Below are 16,886 nucleotides of genomic sequence, written 5' to 3' on the forward strand. Positions count from 1 at the left end.
GTATAAGTAGTTGAGACTGATTACAGCAAGATATCTGAGGTCTTGATTCTCTACTATTTGAAATTTGTGCAGTCTCTGGGGATTTATAATTGCTGATGTGCTTAGCCTATTCTTACCTTGATAATATATTTTCCAGTAGATAGATGAGTCATTCTAGATAAGTGGGTTCTCTCCCTATGGCCACAAGCCATCTGCAGAAGGAATCCACTCTGGATTTTTTTCTCTGACTCTCCACTGCCACCTGCAGTTAGTACCCAAGCATAAAGAGCTCCATTGACTACAGATAAAGTAGGAACACTCACGGAAATTTCCCAAGTATCAACATGTCTGCTCAAACAAAGTAACATAGGAACACAAACACTGAAACTGTGAACAAAGTATCAAAGGATCCCAGATAGTACCCCTGCACACAAATATATTATACAGATATCTTCAAAGCCCCAAAGGGCTGACTTGCATCCAAGAATGAACTTGGAGAGGCATAAACAGAATGATATAGCAGGAATGCAGGCGCAGGAAGGACAGGGCAGGAGTCTGAAATGATTCACTTATGTACTGGAAAAGAATTATCAGGTAAGGACATAATCTCTTTTCCCAGTGAAATAGGTGAGTCATTCTAGACAAGCGGGTTGTACCAAAGCAGTCCCAGAACCTAGGGCGGGCTGACTGCACTGGCCCCCAAGACCAAAGATCCAAATGCAGAGTCTTGTTGTGCTGCCACATAGACTCTGTAAAATTTGGCAAAGTTATTCAGACTGGACCAGGAAGCTGTTCTGCCAGTCTCCTATTGGGAGACTGCCCTAGCTTTGACCCAAGAAGAGGCCTTACTGGTAGAATGCACCTAGAAAGAAATAGTAGACTGATTTCAAAAAACAATGTAGGCTGATGAAATGGCTTTACATATCCATCTGGAAATCGTGGCCTTGGAAGCAGAAGTGCCCTGCTTACAGGAATGTGTCAGCATAAACAGGGGAACATGTGGCAACCTTCGGATTTGGATAGGAAAGAATCACTACCGCAATCTGGGAATGCCTCCACAATGTTTATCTTTGGGCTGCCGGTCAAACATGGAGCCTGACTGTCCCCCATGCCCGCAGACTGAAAGATGCGAACTCAGAAGAGGGAGGGAGGTGAAAAACACAACCAGCACCCAGCTATAGTTTGGGTTCCTACATCCCACATGCATCACTTTGCACTTGCTCACATTAAGCATCATCTACCATTTTGATGCCCAGTCTACCAAAGTCCTCTATTCCCATCTATCCATAAACAACATTTCTTCCATCTCTCTTCCCTTCCCCATCCCTCCCATCCCTGTTTATTATGTCCTCCCTCTCTCTCCCCTTCCCCTCTATCCCTATGTACCATCTCCTCCTTCTCTTTTCCCCTCCTATGGTCTGGGATCTTTATCCTCTCCTTCCCACAGTCTGGCATTTCTCTCCTTCCTTTCACTCCTTCCCAGGTTTGTGGTCTGGCATCTCTGTCTTTCCCGTCCCCTCCCCCGCCTTAGTCTGGAATCCCTTCCTCCTCCTTCCTTTCCCTGGTCTGACATCTCTCTCTTCTCTCCCCCCCCTCCCCATCCAGTGGTCTAACATCTCTCTCCTTCCCTTTCCCCCCTCCTGTGGTCTGGTATCTTTATCTGTCCCTTCCTTGGAGGTCTGGCATCTTTCTTAACCCTTTTTTCCCTCATCCTTGTGGTCCAGCATATCTCTTGCCCTTACAATGCTATCTCCCCCCCCCCCCCCCCACCACACACACACACCTGGATCCAGTGTTTGCTCACCCGATGCTGCTGTAACTTTTCGGGCCATTGGCAGCATGACTAAAGTAAACATGCTGCCTTTGACGACCCAGAAGCTTTCTTTCTGCTACTGCTTTCCACCTATGCGGGGACAGGAAGCAGAGGAGCAGCTTCAGGGTTGCTACTGACCAGAGCTTCAGTCACACTACTGATGGCCCGAAGAGTTACAGGAGCACTGGGTAAACAAGTACCGGATCCCACGGGTTGGGGGGAGGGAAGGACTCCAGATAGGTGCACAAGCTGCTGTAGGGTTATTAGATGTCTGGTTTCCCTGGACAAAAGCTGTAAAATAAAAAAGCCTCCTGGACTCCCAATAGAGTCCTCAAAGAGAGGACATGTCCGGGGAAACCCGGACATCTGGTAGCCCTAGGTCTGAGTACTGTGAGGGAGACTGGGCCCCTGCAAGCATAGGCAGAAAAGCTAGTGAGGCATCCATCTAGCCTAGCACCGAGAGAAAAGGTGGGAGGCAGAATCAAGGAGGTAGGCAACTCTGTATCCAGCCACACATACAAAGAGATACCTCAAACCACTCACACACATACTTTGACCCTCCCCCCATCCACTCTAGCCGCATATGCATATACAGTATACCCCCAGTCAAAAACATACACACATCCCAAACTGTATACCCATGTACACTTACACATCCAGTCATGAACACACACTCTGCTTTCCAGTCCACCACCCTCTAGATAGGGTCTTATGTGCTACCATCTATTTGGGGATGTGCATAGGAGAAAGGGAGATGAGTGACTAAGCAATGGAGTGTGTACCTCACTACCTAGGTTTTCTGTCATTTAAGACCATTTTTTTCTGCTAATATGATATTAGGCAGCTGCCACTCACCTCCTTCATCAAGGAGTGTGCAGACATGGAACTCCTCTCCATTATCTTTTCAATAGAGTTAATTACCTAAGGTACAAAAAGGAAAGAATATTTACAGGAAAGACGCACCAAGAGGCTGTTCTGTTCTGGAGGACAAAAGATAAAAAATAAAAACAGAGCCAGGCAGGCAAGATGGCTAGCTCAGCAAAGAGACTACATTTCCTAGGCTGCTTTTACCTACAGATAACATTAGAGAATCAATACTCACTTCTTTTAACAAGGAGTTTGTTGAAACAAACTGCTGATCCCTCTTTGACGTGTCCATTGTTTTAACTACCTGAATTACAGAAAGAAAGAATATTTATAGAGAAAAATATTAAAGGCAGATGAGCTGGAGAGATAACAAAACAAAATGGAGGAAGGTAGGGTAAAAGGGGACAAAAGGTGATAATGATTATGCATATGAATTTTCATATTTAAAAACAATTCACACAGAAAGGGCTGTGGCAGAGTCCAGTCTGGGTTTTCCTGGAACCCTGTGCACATTCACACAAACCACTTTAAAAGGTGCAACAAAACTTTTATTTGAATACAGCTGAGTCTGGTTCCTTCTCAGCTCAGGGGATCAAAGTAAACTCTTACTTCCCCACAAGGACTTTAATCTTTCTACAAATTGAGTCTCTTATTATCATGTGTATTATCAAGTCCCACTATTAAGGGATTCAGTCTTTATCACACTCTAAACACCCCTCAATGGCCTAGCAACTCTTAAATAAGGGATTTGCACATATTCTTGACAGATGAGTCCTCAGAGAAGATGAGGATTCACGGTCTCTCTGGGGACTTAGCATTGGATCCTCTTGTCCATTCTCAATGAGTCTCACTGGCACCCCCTCTAGGACTGAACCATCATGACAACTTGGTTCGTTGATGCCTGGACCGTTTGTTGCTATTGCCATGGCCATCAGCTTTTTCTCCATCTTCTCTACCATTTATTCTAGCCATTCACACTGTTCTTGCATAGCAGTCTCTCAGTGCTCCTCCGTAATCCGGTTAAGTTCCTGTGCTCTTTCCACTTCCTTCCGGAGCTCTCCTGCTAGCTCTTGCAGTGCCTTGGAGAATTGGAGGATTCCAGATACCCTTGCAGTTGGGTAACCTCTTCTGTCCGCTGCAGGCAAGTCTTTAATTTTGCGACCTCCGGGGTCCCTGGGTAAGCTGTATGTTGTCAAGTCCAGATGGCTTAAAGCTTTGGAAAGTCCTGGCCCACAACAACTGGGTAAGGCAGCCATGAGAAAACCGCTGTTTCAAGCTGAACATCCCCAATTGGAGTCTAGAGGGTCAACTGGGCTGTAGGATACTGTCTGTATTCCCTGTGTGCACATGATAGCAATATGGGCCAGTCATAATTTATTTGTGATCAGTCTATGGTTTCTCTGAGGACAAGCATCTTGGCACTGCCAGAGTCCAGCACTGGGTAACAATTCCCATTTAGCTCAACTTCTATCAGGTGGTTTCTATCTTTGGGTGGGAAGGTCTCCACAACATTACAAGAATGAGGAGTTGCCATATTCACCTCCACTGCATCTTCATCGACCCCTGAACAATCTTTTGCCATGTGGGCTCCGCATGCAAAACAAATGGGAGAGTCCGTGTCCTGTCCCTGGCCCCACAAGGGTCGGGCCAGTTGTGTTGGAAGAGGCTTCACTTGGCCTGACCTTTCTGGGCCATGTTGTATTCTGGGTGCATTCTGAGACAAGTGGTTTCTACAGATTTGTCTACTGTCCCTGCTGACCAGGGGTATAACTACAGCTTCAGTGAGGGAAAATCCCTGAATTTCTCACAAGGGCAAAAAGGAGCAGCTAACAAAGTCAATTTGCACTGAACTACAGAAAGTGATGGCAAAGGCCAACTAGCATGGAGCAGCAGCAGGGCTTGGTGGTGTTTAAGATAAAGTTGGGAGGAAGTGACTGAGCACAGTTTGGCTACACTGGTTAATTGCAAAAGAGAAAAAAAGCATGACCTCCAGGAGATGGTGGTCAACTTGTATAACTGTCAGTTGGGAGATAGGTAACACAGGGCAAAAGATGAAGGGCAAGGAAAAGTACAAGAATATTATAGGTAGGGAAAATGGCAGACTTGTAGACAAATTGTCCTAATATGTAGACATGTACTATTTTAAAGCATAAGAGAGAGTAAATATATGAATAATCAAGGCAGGGAAAAAGGCCACTGGATACCATTCAGCTTTTCAAAACTGACAAGAGGCAATAATAAAGATTTGCATGGGTAATGTGTTATTTTGAAAACTGCCCAGCTCTGGATGAGGATAAAAGTATGTGAATATACTTTTACTCAAATGAAATCGGCTGGTGAGGCTTTATTCTCCTAGGACAGTGATTCCATGAGATAAATTTGCATACTAAGGAAGCATTATATGTCAATCTCATGAATATTCATTTTGGATATCCTGAAAATCTAACTGGTTTGGGAATCACTATTGTAGGATAGACATAACATGCAGACTTACAAATACAGATTGATGGACATAGGGTGGTTTAAATTGCAGCATTTTCAGTGTAGATATACTAGGAGTGAAGTAGCTTTTCTTTGCAGGTGGGTGCATCTTTGTTGTCAGAGAATGTGGTAGTAATTCAGTTTATATTTGCAGTGGCATGTGAGTTTTAGCGAGATTCCGTGTGGTATATTAGGTAGTGTCTTTGGGGTTCCATCTGTCCGGGGTGTAGACGTGTGTCTTCAAGGAGCTGGGTTTGTAAAGAGGAATATTTTCACAGCTTTTTTGAATTTCCAAAGACTGTCTAGTGATCTAATGGATGGGGGGATTGTGTGCCACATTCTGGGTATGTAATGAGAATATGTAGTATTTGTTTGGCACATTCGCTTTATCCTCTTCACTTTCTACATAGCTGTTCTCAGCACCTTTTAATCTTATAATGCCATTCCTTTTCTCCTTTCTCCAATATATCTGAAAAAGGTGTTGTCATTTCTCTTTACATCTTTAGCCATTTTTCTTCCATCTGCTTCATTGGCTTCCTATCCATTTTAGGATCCAGTTTAAATGTGCCTGCGTCATTTTTAAGCTTCTCTATGGAATATTTGGTCATTTTGTCCCTTTATACTGAAGATGCTTTTGCAGCGCAACCGTCCTTTTAAGGATGTTCTCTTTTAACCAAATAGTAGAATTTTCTTCTAACCAGCCTTTCTGCTATATTGTAGTTCTTCCCCCTCCTTTTTGTGCCAGTACAGTAGTCTGTTTTAATGCTTAGTTGTTGTTGTCATTACATAGTAACATAGTAGATGACGGCAGATAGACCCGAATGGTCCATTCAGTATGCCCAACCTGATTCAATTTAAATTTTTTTATTTTTTCTTCTTAGCTATTTCTGGGCAAGAATCCACAGCTTTACCCGGTACTGTGCTTGGGTTCCAACTGCCGAAATCTCTGTTAAGACTTACTCCAGCCCATCTACACCCTCCCAGCCATTGAAGCCCTCCCCAGCCCATCCTGTTTTTGTTGTGGGTTTTTTTTTTTTTTTTTTAATGATGTCATTTTAATATTTGATATCTTTTTATTATTCTGTCTTAATTGTCTTTACCCCACTCAAATGTTTTATGAATGTTAGCCGCTTTAAAACTTTGAAAAGGCGGGATAACAAAATTTAAATAAACTTGAAACTTGAATACCCTTAGATCTTGCCATTCAAGGAATACACAGAGATATAAACAACTGTTCCCTTCCTTCAGAGGAATTAAATTGGCTGGGAAACTGTCAATCTTTCGCTTATAAACTGGTAGATATGTGGAATTGGCTTCCTGACTCTGTCAGATTGATAGGTCAGTTATAACAATTTTGTAAAGTCCTAAAAATTTTATTATTTACAAAATACTTGAACAATTTACCTAAAGATTCAATGAATTGATTGCTCTACAACACTTATTTTCTCTTATGCTCCTGATCGCTTTTTTTGCAGATCTTTAATTACTTGTAAACCAAGTCGAGTGCCGCTGGGAGATGACCCGGTATATAAATCGAAGATTAGATTAGATTAGATTAGATCTGCGCTTTCGCTAGCTATATTTCCTTCTTCATTTCTTTGAGTTAAATCCAGTAATCTTTTCCATGATCCTCTTGTTGCCTTCTGGTTTTCTTAAATGCAGTCTCTTTTGCCTTTATTTTTTGGCTACTTGTTTAGAGAAACATATGGCTTCCTGTTTCTGCTGAATGGGGAGGATGTACAAGTCAGTATGGGTCTAAATGGCAGTGTGCCTAAGAATTTTGGGGAAAATTCTACTGACGCCTAATTAAATGCCATTTAAAACGGCCACAAACCGCAACGTTAAAGTATCTACCAGTGCCTAAATAAAAGACACCAGAATCACGCATCCATAGGCACTTTAGGTCGCCTAACGCCAACATGGGTGAGACTAACACTGGAAGTGGCGTTAGGCAGCCTAAAGCACCTATGTAGGTGCAATTTACGACAAAAACAGACACCAGAAATGTAGGCCTAGAAAACCCTGGCCTACATTTCCAGCACTTATCGTTCCTGGAGGCGTGATTCTGTATATGGCGCCGTTGTGCGATTGATAAGTGATTGGTGGCTGCCAATATCGGCGCCATATAGAGAATCTAGCAGTTTATGCCTACTGGCACCTAAAAAGAGATTATGTACTTACTCTGGTAAGCTCTTTTCCAGTAGATAGGTTAAACATTCTAGACAGATGGGTAGTATCTCCATGGCCGCATGCCATCTGCAAAAGGAATCCACTCTGGATTTTTTCTCTGAGCCTCTGTTGTACTTCAGTGTGCTCTCTAGCTCCTCCTACAGTTAGTATCCAAGCACTAAAAGCCACCAAATCAACATGAAGTAGAGACACCCATGGTAATCAAGTTCAGCAACAACCGTTCTGCTCAAGAATGAAGATTAGAATATAAACTGCAAACAGTCAACCAAGGCTTCAAATGAGCTCAGAAACTACTCCCGCAGGAAAAGTAACATATACACAGCATTCTTCCCAGTTCCCAAGGTTTGACAGGCATCCAAGAAACAACTTGGAAAGCATAAACAGACTAAGACAGTAGGCAGGCACAGGAAGGACGGGCCGGAGTCTAGAATGGCTCACCTATTTACTGGAAAAGAGTTTACCAGGGTAAGTACATAATCTCTTTTTCCAGTGGAATAGGTAAGACATTCTAAATAGTTGGGATGTATAAAAGCAGTCCCTTGAAAGCTAGAGTGGGCTTGCTACACTGAACTGTAGGACAGAGGACTCAAAGGCAGAGTCCTATCTTGCCGCCACATCCACTCTGTAAAACTTGGCAAACATGTGTAGAGAGGACCATGTTGCCGTTATGAAGATCTCCTCAGGGGAGACAGCTCTAGCTTCGGCTCATGAAGAAGCCGCACTCCTGGTAGAATGCGCCTTGATGGAAACAGAAGACTATGTTCCGGAAAGAATATAGGCTAATGAAATGGCCCTATGGATCCATATGGAAATCATGGCCTTGGAAGCGGGAGCGCCCCACTTAATAGAATGAGTCAGCACAAACAGATGGTCAGAGAGACAAAATTCATTAGTGACCACCAAATAGTGAAGAAGCATGCTGCACATAACCAGTTTCTTCAAAAGGTGATCTTGTGTCTTGGAACCAGTAGGCTGAAAAGCAGACAAACTCACTTCCAGATTAACATGGAAAGCCAAAACCACTTTCAGCAGGAGGGAACCATACGCAGGGAAATCCCAGTCTCTGAGATGTGGAATAATAGTTCCCTACAAGAAAAAGCCTAGAGTTCAAAGACTCGTCGCGCTGAGGTAATAGCAACCAGACACAGAGTCTTGATCATCAAGTCCAATAGGGAAGCATCCCGAAGGGGCTCAAAGGGAGCCTTGGTAAGGCTAGACAGCACCAGGTTGAGGTCCCAGGCAGGGAATGGTTGCTTGACAGGTGGTCTGATACAAAGAGCCCCTTTAAAAAATCTGGTGACGTCACGAGGAGATGCCAAAGAGGAACTTTGATCCCGAGCTCTAAAACAAGAGAGCCCAGCTACCTGGACTCAAAAAGATGCTACAGTGAGACCTTTATCAAATCAAGCTTGCAGAAAAGCAAGAATCACTGAGATCGGAGCCAAATAAGGGTCCACCTGGTCCTGAGCGCACCAGTGTTGAAAAGCCTTCAATGCTTTAGCGTAAACAGAAACTGTGGACAACTTCTTAGACTTGAGAAGAATGTCAACAACCACAGTAGACTAGCCATGTCATAAGAGCAAAGCGACTTGTGTTCTTCATACATACCAGACCCTGCATAAGGGCTGGATGGGCACACAGCCGAAGATGTATCAGATCTGCGTACCACAGTCTGTGAGGCCAATCTGGAGCCACCAGAATGACTTGGCCCAAATGAACTGCAATCCACTGAACAACTTGGCCTATCATGGACCAGTGGAAAGACATACAGGAAAATCTCCTGAGGCCAAGGCTGAAATAGAACAACAAGACCCTCACTTCTGGGCTTGGATCTGCAACTGAAGAAATGATCCACTTTCTTGTTCTTCACCATGGCCATGAGGTCAAAGTGGGGTCAGTCCCAGCACCGCATTATGGCTTGGAATGCCACTGAGGACAGGGTCCATTTGCCTGGATCCAGAGTCTGTCTGCTGAGAAAGTCGGCTTGAACACCACATGCACTGCTGCTAGTACTTGGAGATGACATTCTGCCCATAGAAACAGAAGGCAGGCTTCCTGAGCCGGGGGGAAAGAGGGGGGGGGGTGCTCTTGGTCCCACCCTAGCGATTGACATAGGCTACTGACCACTTAGCCCTTCAGAGTCTTCTGTAATCTCATCAGAGCCATGGCTGTCAGCTCCAACCGGTTGATTGACCATTTCCTCTGAGAGGGTGACCAATACCACTGGATGGGACGATTACAGTGGGCTCCCCAGCACCAAAGGCTGACATCTTTCATCACCATTATCCAGGAGGTAATCTGCAGCACCCTGCAGAGCAACTGTGGGAGAAGCCACCAATTCATGCTGGCTCAAGCCTCCAGAGTCCAGGGAAGACCAGCAAGAGAGCAGGGCATGCTGGAGAGGATGAATGTGCACCCTCGTAAATGGCACTACATCTATAGTACATACATGGACCCCAGAATCTGAAGATAGGCCCACTCCGAAGGAGTCAGCAGCTCCAGAAGGGAAGAAATCTGGGCATACAGTCAGTCTGCACACCTCTGGAAGATAGACATGGCCTATGGCCGTGTCAAAAAGAACTCCCAGATATTCCAGAAACTGTATGGGAGTCAGAATGCTCATGATCCATCCCAGGTCCTCCAGCACCTGGATCACCTAAGCCACCATGTGCAAACCTTCGTCCAATTAGGGTGCCCTAATCAGCCAGTCATCTAAGTAAGGGTGAACCTGCAGACCCATGTTTTGCAGGTAAGGTGCTACAACCTTGGTGAAGGTACAGGGAGCCGTTGCCAGCCCAAAGGGCAGAGCTGAGAGCTGGTAATGCTGTTCCAGGACATGAAACTGCAAGAATTTGCAGTGGGCTGGAAAAATCAGAATGTGCAAGTAGGCTTCCATGATATCCAGAGAGGCAGCAAACTCTCCTGATTGCACTGTCTCCATGCAAAAGCAGGGAACCTTGAGAGCTGCATTTACGTGCTGAAGATCCAGAATAGGCATCCAATCTTCGGAGCCTTTCTTTGGCACAATAAAGTATAAAGAGTATCTGCCTGAGCCCGAGAGTTTGGGTGGCACCGGCTCTATAGCTTAAATATCCAAAAAGCGTTGAACAGTGGCTTGAACCTTGAGCACCTGGTCTAGCCGCCCCACTAGAGAGTCTACAAACTAATCCATCAGAGATCAGGCAAATTCCAGCTTGTAGCCTGACTGAATAATGTCCAAGCCCACTGGTCGGATGAAATGCAAACCCAAGCGGACAGGAACGCTGTCTGCCCCTTATCTGAAGAGGGACATCCCTCAGCCTAGTGTCATTGAACTTTTTTGGCAGAGGGTGCAGGACTGCCTGTAGCCGGCATACCTGGGCCAGGAGCCCTGGGAAAATCTCTGCGACAATGGCATTCGCGTACAGTCGGGATCGCCTGGAGCCACAAAACTTAAGAGCGACCAGAAACTCTAGAAGTCCTGAGTCTTCTGTCAGGCAGGGACTTAAGGGTGACAGTCCACTACAGAATTTATGAGGTCATCGAGCCCCTTGCCAAACATTAACTGCCCCTTAAAGGGAAGTCTATTCACAGTAGCCTTGGAAGTAGAATCACCAGCCCATTGTCTGATCCAGAGCATCCTGCGGGCGGAATTGGAGCATGCCGACACCTTTGCCAAAATCCGCATAAGGTCATACAATGTGTCAGAAACATAATCTGACCCAGCCAAAAAAAGCTGAGGAGGAGGATCCACAGTCTCACTTCCCAGCCTGCGCAGTCGAGAGAGACAGGCGGGTGTGACAAAGGACACCACCAAAGCAGCTTTTATATCTAAAGCAGCTGCATCAAAAAGTTTCCAGAGGACAACATCCACACTGCAGTCGTTACAAAATGAAGTAATAATTTTAAAAAACATATTTTGACTTTACTCAGGTTCCGTTTGTCTGTTACATTTTGTTTAAAGACCAGAAACCATTCCCTTTGACATGTATGCAATAATAGGGGAATTCAGGAGGGAAAAGTCTCTTATTATAAACCGCCTCGAACTACTACGGCTTTGGCGGTATATAAGAATAAAATTATTATTATTATTATATAAGTAGGTGCAATCATGCATATTTCACTACACAATTTTATAAGAGGTCTTTCTATCTGTAAAGCATGCTTCATAAAAATACACCCCTCCTCCAAAGAAGGTAATTCTATAAGGGGGCACCTGAATTTAGGCACTAGGAATGTGCCTATTTAGAACAGATTCTATAAAGAAAAGTAGGCATCTACTTTTCTCTGTAGATACCATCCTAAACAGCCTTACACACACCTATTGCAAACATGGACAATTACACTGTCAAACAGCTCGTGTAAAGGCTTGTGCCTATATTGTAAAACAATATGCATACTATAAAGCTGTAACGAATAGCATATTTACCATTCAGCCCAATACAAATAATGAAAAATATTATTTAGCTAAATATGAATATAGAATATGAATAACGGGCATTGGGCTTTAACATAAATAATAACAGACGCAAGGTGAGATCAGAGGTCAAGTGTTTATTTTAGTAGGATTTGGCACAGTGGAACCCCAGATTATATGTATTCAGATTTAAATCACTATTTGACCGAATACAAATAATGTATTTTGAAAACTATTCGGGGCTGAATCAAATTGAATATTCAATATAGCCCTAAGGTGGATTATAAGATTTTATAGTGAGCGTGTGTGTGTTTGTGCGCTTTCTACACTCCACCTATGTAACCACCCACTTGCAAAGTATGTGCCATTGTATCTTAGCACATACTTTTAGAATATGAAGTACTTGGAAAATGGTCATTTAGGGCATATACTGTTATGTGTCCACATATGCATAAATTCACTCTTGCTGCCTTACACTAGGCAACTCCTTATAGAATTACTCCTAAGTGTTTAGGACAGAGTTGCAATTGCCTTTCCCAAATTAGAATGCTGTCTTTCTTTATGTTTACGTTGCATCATGCCATGGATACTCACCTCCTTTAGAAGTGAGTATGTAGAAATAAATTCTCCTTCCTCTGTCACGTCCATAGATCTAACTACCTAAGTTACCAAAAAAGAAAAAAAACATATAAAGGGATTGAATTAGCTAAAGTTTAAAACTTGTGAGCGACAGTACCCATAGCTAAAGCTTCAATCGTGGCTTCTGTTCATTCTGTTTCTTCCATGTCCATTCATGACTCAGTTATCTTTAAAAAGACTGTCTCAAGAGTATGTCCAGGGCTTAATTTGTAGACAAAAAAGAGGAACTGTGGAGCCAGAGGAAGGGGTAGGTGGGCCAGGGGAAGCATAGGATGCTCTGTTATTTCTCCAGCTTCATCCTTTCCACCTCCTTTTCCCTGAAGGCTGTCTGGCAGAGAGGGACTAGAGAAGAGCACCCTTGCTGCTCTAAAGTGTGAAAAGAATTGCAATTCCAACATTCCAGACCATTTCCATAAAAATTAAGCCTTGAGTATATCTAACATTTGTTTACCTCATCTCATGTTTAGATACTGGTATTCATGTTGCACACACTTATGGTCTTTCCTTGGAAAATATAAATATTAATAGAGGAACTGGTAGATCGTGACAACACAGTTCTGAGAATTTGCTCTGTCTGGCTTTGCACTCTGATTTGCCTTGAATAATTTTACTTTTGCATTGTTGCTGGTGGGCAGACATAAAGGTAAGACTCCCACTTACCCTGCTGTTCAGTCTGTTGCTCAGGTCAGAGGCCCAATGGATTGATTCACTGTTGGTGGAATGTTGTGTGCTGTGCATGCACCACTGTTGGGGAGTTTGAGGGAAAGTGAACCATTTCCTTGCCAGATGCAGAGACATTTTTCAGTCCATAATCTAGGCACCCACCAAAGGATCTGGTGGTAAGAGGGATGGTACATAAAGCTGTGTTATGTCCTGTTGAGGTACATATGTAACTCTAGTGGGGTCTGCCTGCCTTGAACCATCAATTGAACAGGGTGTTTTGTCATCTGTACTATAGCTGCCTGTTGGTATGGAACTGAAGCAGGGAAGTCAGTATGGAATGAAGCCTGTGGCCTGGGGGACTATACAGATGCTTGGTGAGCTGAGTACCGGTAAATCTTCTTTACCTCTTAACCCTTCTTCAATAATGCTAGAGGCCATTTGTGATGCCTTGGCTAAAATGGATTTTCTGAAGAGATTAGATTCCACAGGTGACCCTTGATGGGAGGAATGCTGGCCTAGTGCCTAACTTTCAGTAAACTTGGTTCTAGGAGGGAGGTTGTAGAGGATCTGCATTAAGATAGTTTTCACAGCAACCTGTGAGCTACTATCTGCCCGTCCACCCACCCCTAGGCTCAAATTACTCTTATAATACTTCTAAATTACCCTTCACATTTCTGCAGCTGATCTTAACAAGGACAATCTGCACAACCTGAAAAACCTAACCCCCAAGCCCTCTCACCAGATCTGGAAACTCACCCTTTTTCCCACACCTGAAGAGGTACTGAGAGGATCTGCTCTGCTGAGAAAATAAAAAATACATCCACTGGAACATTTTGTCTGGTGGTATTCAAACTTGGGAAAGGTAAACTTGGGTTTTGATGGGTTATATTTTTGTAGTTCTCTTTTTAGCTCAGCAAAATCAGTCAGGTAGTAGTGTAGCCTTGAGAGTCTGTTAGAGAAGGAGGGAAGAGGACATTCTCCTTCTGAGAGGAGAAAAGTAGAAGGCTCTGAGCTTTGATAGGTTTGGGAAGAAAAGCTCAATTGTAAGTTCCCTTCTAAAGAGCTTTGGGGAGAAAAATTCAATTGTAGGTTCCCTTCTAAAGACATAAGAACAAAAGAATTGCCGCTGCTGGGTCAGACCAGTGGTCCATCATGCCCAGCAGTCCTCTCACGCGGCGGGCCCTTAGGTCAAAGACCAGTGCCCTAATTGAGACTAGCCTTACCTGTGTACATTCTGGTTCAGCAGGAACTTGTCTAACTTTGTCTTGAATCCCTGGAGGGTGTTTTCCCCTATAACAAACTCTAGAAGAGCGTTCCAGTTTTTTACTACTCTCTGGGTGAAGAAGAACTTCCTTACGTTTGTACGGAATTTATCCCCCTTTATCTTTAGAGAGTGCCCTCTCGTTCTCTCTACCTTGGAGAGGGTGAACAACCTGTCTTTATCTACTAAGTCTATTCCCTTCATTATCTTGAATGTTTCGATCATGTCCCCTCTCAGTCTCCTCTTTTCAAGGGAGAAGAGGCCCAGTTTCTCTAATCTCTCACTGTACGGCAACTCCTCCAGCCCACTGTTCCCTCTAAGCTATGCGCTTGTGCGCACACACACAACTTGCCGAACCCGCACACACAAATTAAAATAGCGCGCACAAAAAAAAAAAAAATTTTTGCCTAAAATGATTTTCACTGCTAAAATGAAAAGTTGCAGAAGACCAGCTGTTCCGATTTCCCATTTATTGAAGCGCTATAATATAAATATTAAGTCATTCACGTGATTCCGTTATCTTTGGCAGTTGAACTTGACACGTCACGTGCCCCATAGGGCCATAGCCTATGGCCCATAGGATATGAAACACTTCCGATTCTTTGACTTCCTGAAGTTCCGCCATATTGTTTATTTCGTGGAATCGTAGTGTGCAGCGTGGTACTGCGGTTGTATAACTGTATTCGTTTATTAAATTGCAACCAGATATAACTCTTAAAATGTCTAAATCGCGAATGGTGAAAAGTGTAAAACGCAAGAGAGCTGCAACAGCTTTTAGGTCTGAATGGCTTGAAGAAATTGTTGAAACAGAGACACCGGAATCTCGAAATACAATGCGTGTTCGACTGTGTGAAATATTTACCTATGACGAAGATGATGGAGTTGTATGTTGTTATTGTCAAGATGCCAAAGCAACTGGAAAATTCTCTACTAGAAAAATATGGGATGATGTTTGGAAACTGGACTTTCTGAAACGCCATCTATCAAGTAAATCTCATACCGACAGTATTAGGAAACTCAGAAGTAAAAATCCAAATTTAAGAGGGGGACTGGTTAATATGTTGCTTGAAAGCCCAACCAAAAAAGAAAACAGCAAATTAGTAATGAACGGAAGCATTCCAGTCCTGATGAAATTAACGTTCTTGTTGACAGTGTTGTGCTGGCCATTAAGATGAATATCTCAATGCTCTCTGTTCAAGATATCAATGAGCACATGGCAAAGTATGTTAGTATACGTGATAGCTAGAGAAGCAAAAACTATGCGTTTGAATTTCTTGGAATTATCAATGGCATCGTGCAAGATGATCGTACGGCAGACATTAAATAAGCAACGTATCATACGTTAACTGTTGATGAAAGCACAGACATTTCTGTCAACAAGTACTTAATACTCTACTTTATGAATATAGGACATCATTTGGTGGGATGCTACAATTGGAAGCATGTGATGCTACATCTATAGTAACAGCAATTAGGGAATTCTATAGGAAACATGAACTTGACCTGAATAAAATGGTTATGTTCACCTAAACTAAACTAAACTAAACTAAACTAAGCCTTAGGTTTATATACCGCATCTTCTCCACTGAAGTGGAGCTCGACACGGTTTACAGAGTTTAAAAAATATGGGAAGAGAGAAGAGAAAGAGTTTACAAAGCATAAAAAGAGGGGATGTAATCAGGAGAAGAGATTATTATATGCTAGAGAAAAGCCAGGTTTTCAGTTGTTTTCGGAATAGTTGGAGGGAGTCCAGGTTCCGCAGCGGGACAGTGAGAACGTTCCAGAGGCCGGTGATTTTGGAGAGGAGGGATCTACCCAGTTTACCTGCGTGGAGGATGCCGTGTAGAGAAGGGAAGGATAGTTTATGTCTGTGGGCAGATCTGGTGGTAGTTGGTGTCGGGGCGAGGAAGGATAGAGGGATTAGGGGCAGAAGGATGCCGTGAATAATCTTGAAAGCCAGGCAGGAGCATTTGAAATGAATTCTGGAAAGTACTGGGAGCCAGTGAAGATTGGTAAGAAGAGGGGAGACGTGGTCATATTTGCGTTTAGCAAAAATCAGCTTAGCCGCAGTGTTCTGAATAAGCTGGAGTCTGCGAAGACTTTTTTTCGTTAGGCCTAAGTAGATGGCGTTACAATAATCGAGTTTGGATAGGATGATGGATTGTACAAGGACGGTGAAATGCTTTTGGTGAAAACAGGATCTAACTTTCCTCAGCATGTGGAGGTTGAAAAAACAAGATTTTGTCAGGGAATTCAGGTGATCGTTGAGGGAAAGGGAGGAGTCGATAGTGATGCCAAGGACCTTGCTTAAGAACTCAAGGTGTAGAACAGGGCCTGTGGGTAGGGTGAAGAGGGCGGGCAGGTGAGCTAATTTTGGGCCGAGCCAGAGTAATTTTGTTTTTGATTCATTTAATTTCATCTGTACTGAGAGGGACCAGGCATGAAGTCTCATTATGCATGATGTGATGTTCTCTTGGAGGTTTGTAAGGTTTGGATCTGTTTCGAGGAGGATGAGGATATCATCTGCATATGTGTAAATTGTTTCAAGGGGGGATAGTTTAAGGAGCTTCAGGGAGGTCATATATATGTTAAAGAGA

The 16,886-nt window shown here is 43.5% G+C and overlaps 1 protein-coding gene across 1 annotated transcript in view; it reads right to left on the reverse strand.

Moving 5' to 3' along the window:
* The window catches only part of TEX55 (testis expressed 55), a 216,956-nt gene that overhangs the window by 122,296 nt on the left and 77,774 nt on the right, over positions 1-16,886 (reverse strand). The window contains exons 7-9 of the mRNA XM_033942914.1: positions 12,321-12,386; positions 2,895-2,963; positions 2,648-2,713 (exon numbers count right to left, since the gene is read on the reverse strand). Coding sequence (XP_033798805.1) covers positions 2,648-2,713; positions 2,895-2,963; positions 12,321-12,386 — 201 coding nt within the window. The remainder of the gene's footprint in view (positions 1-2,647; positions 2,714-2,894; positions 2,964-12,320; positions 12,387-16,886) is intronic.

Source organism: Geotrypetes seraphini, chromosome 4 (genome assembly GCF_902459505.1).
Source record: "Geotrypetes seraphini chromosome 4, aGeoSer1.1, whole genome shotgun sequence".
In the NCBI taxonomy this organism is placed as follows: Eukaryota; Metazoa; Chordata; class Amphibia; order Gymnophiona; family Dermophiidae; genus Geotrypetes; species Geotrypetes seraphini.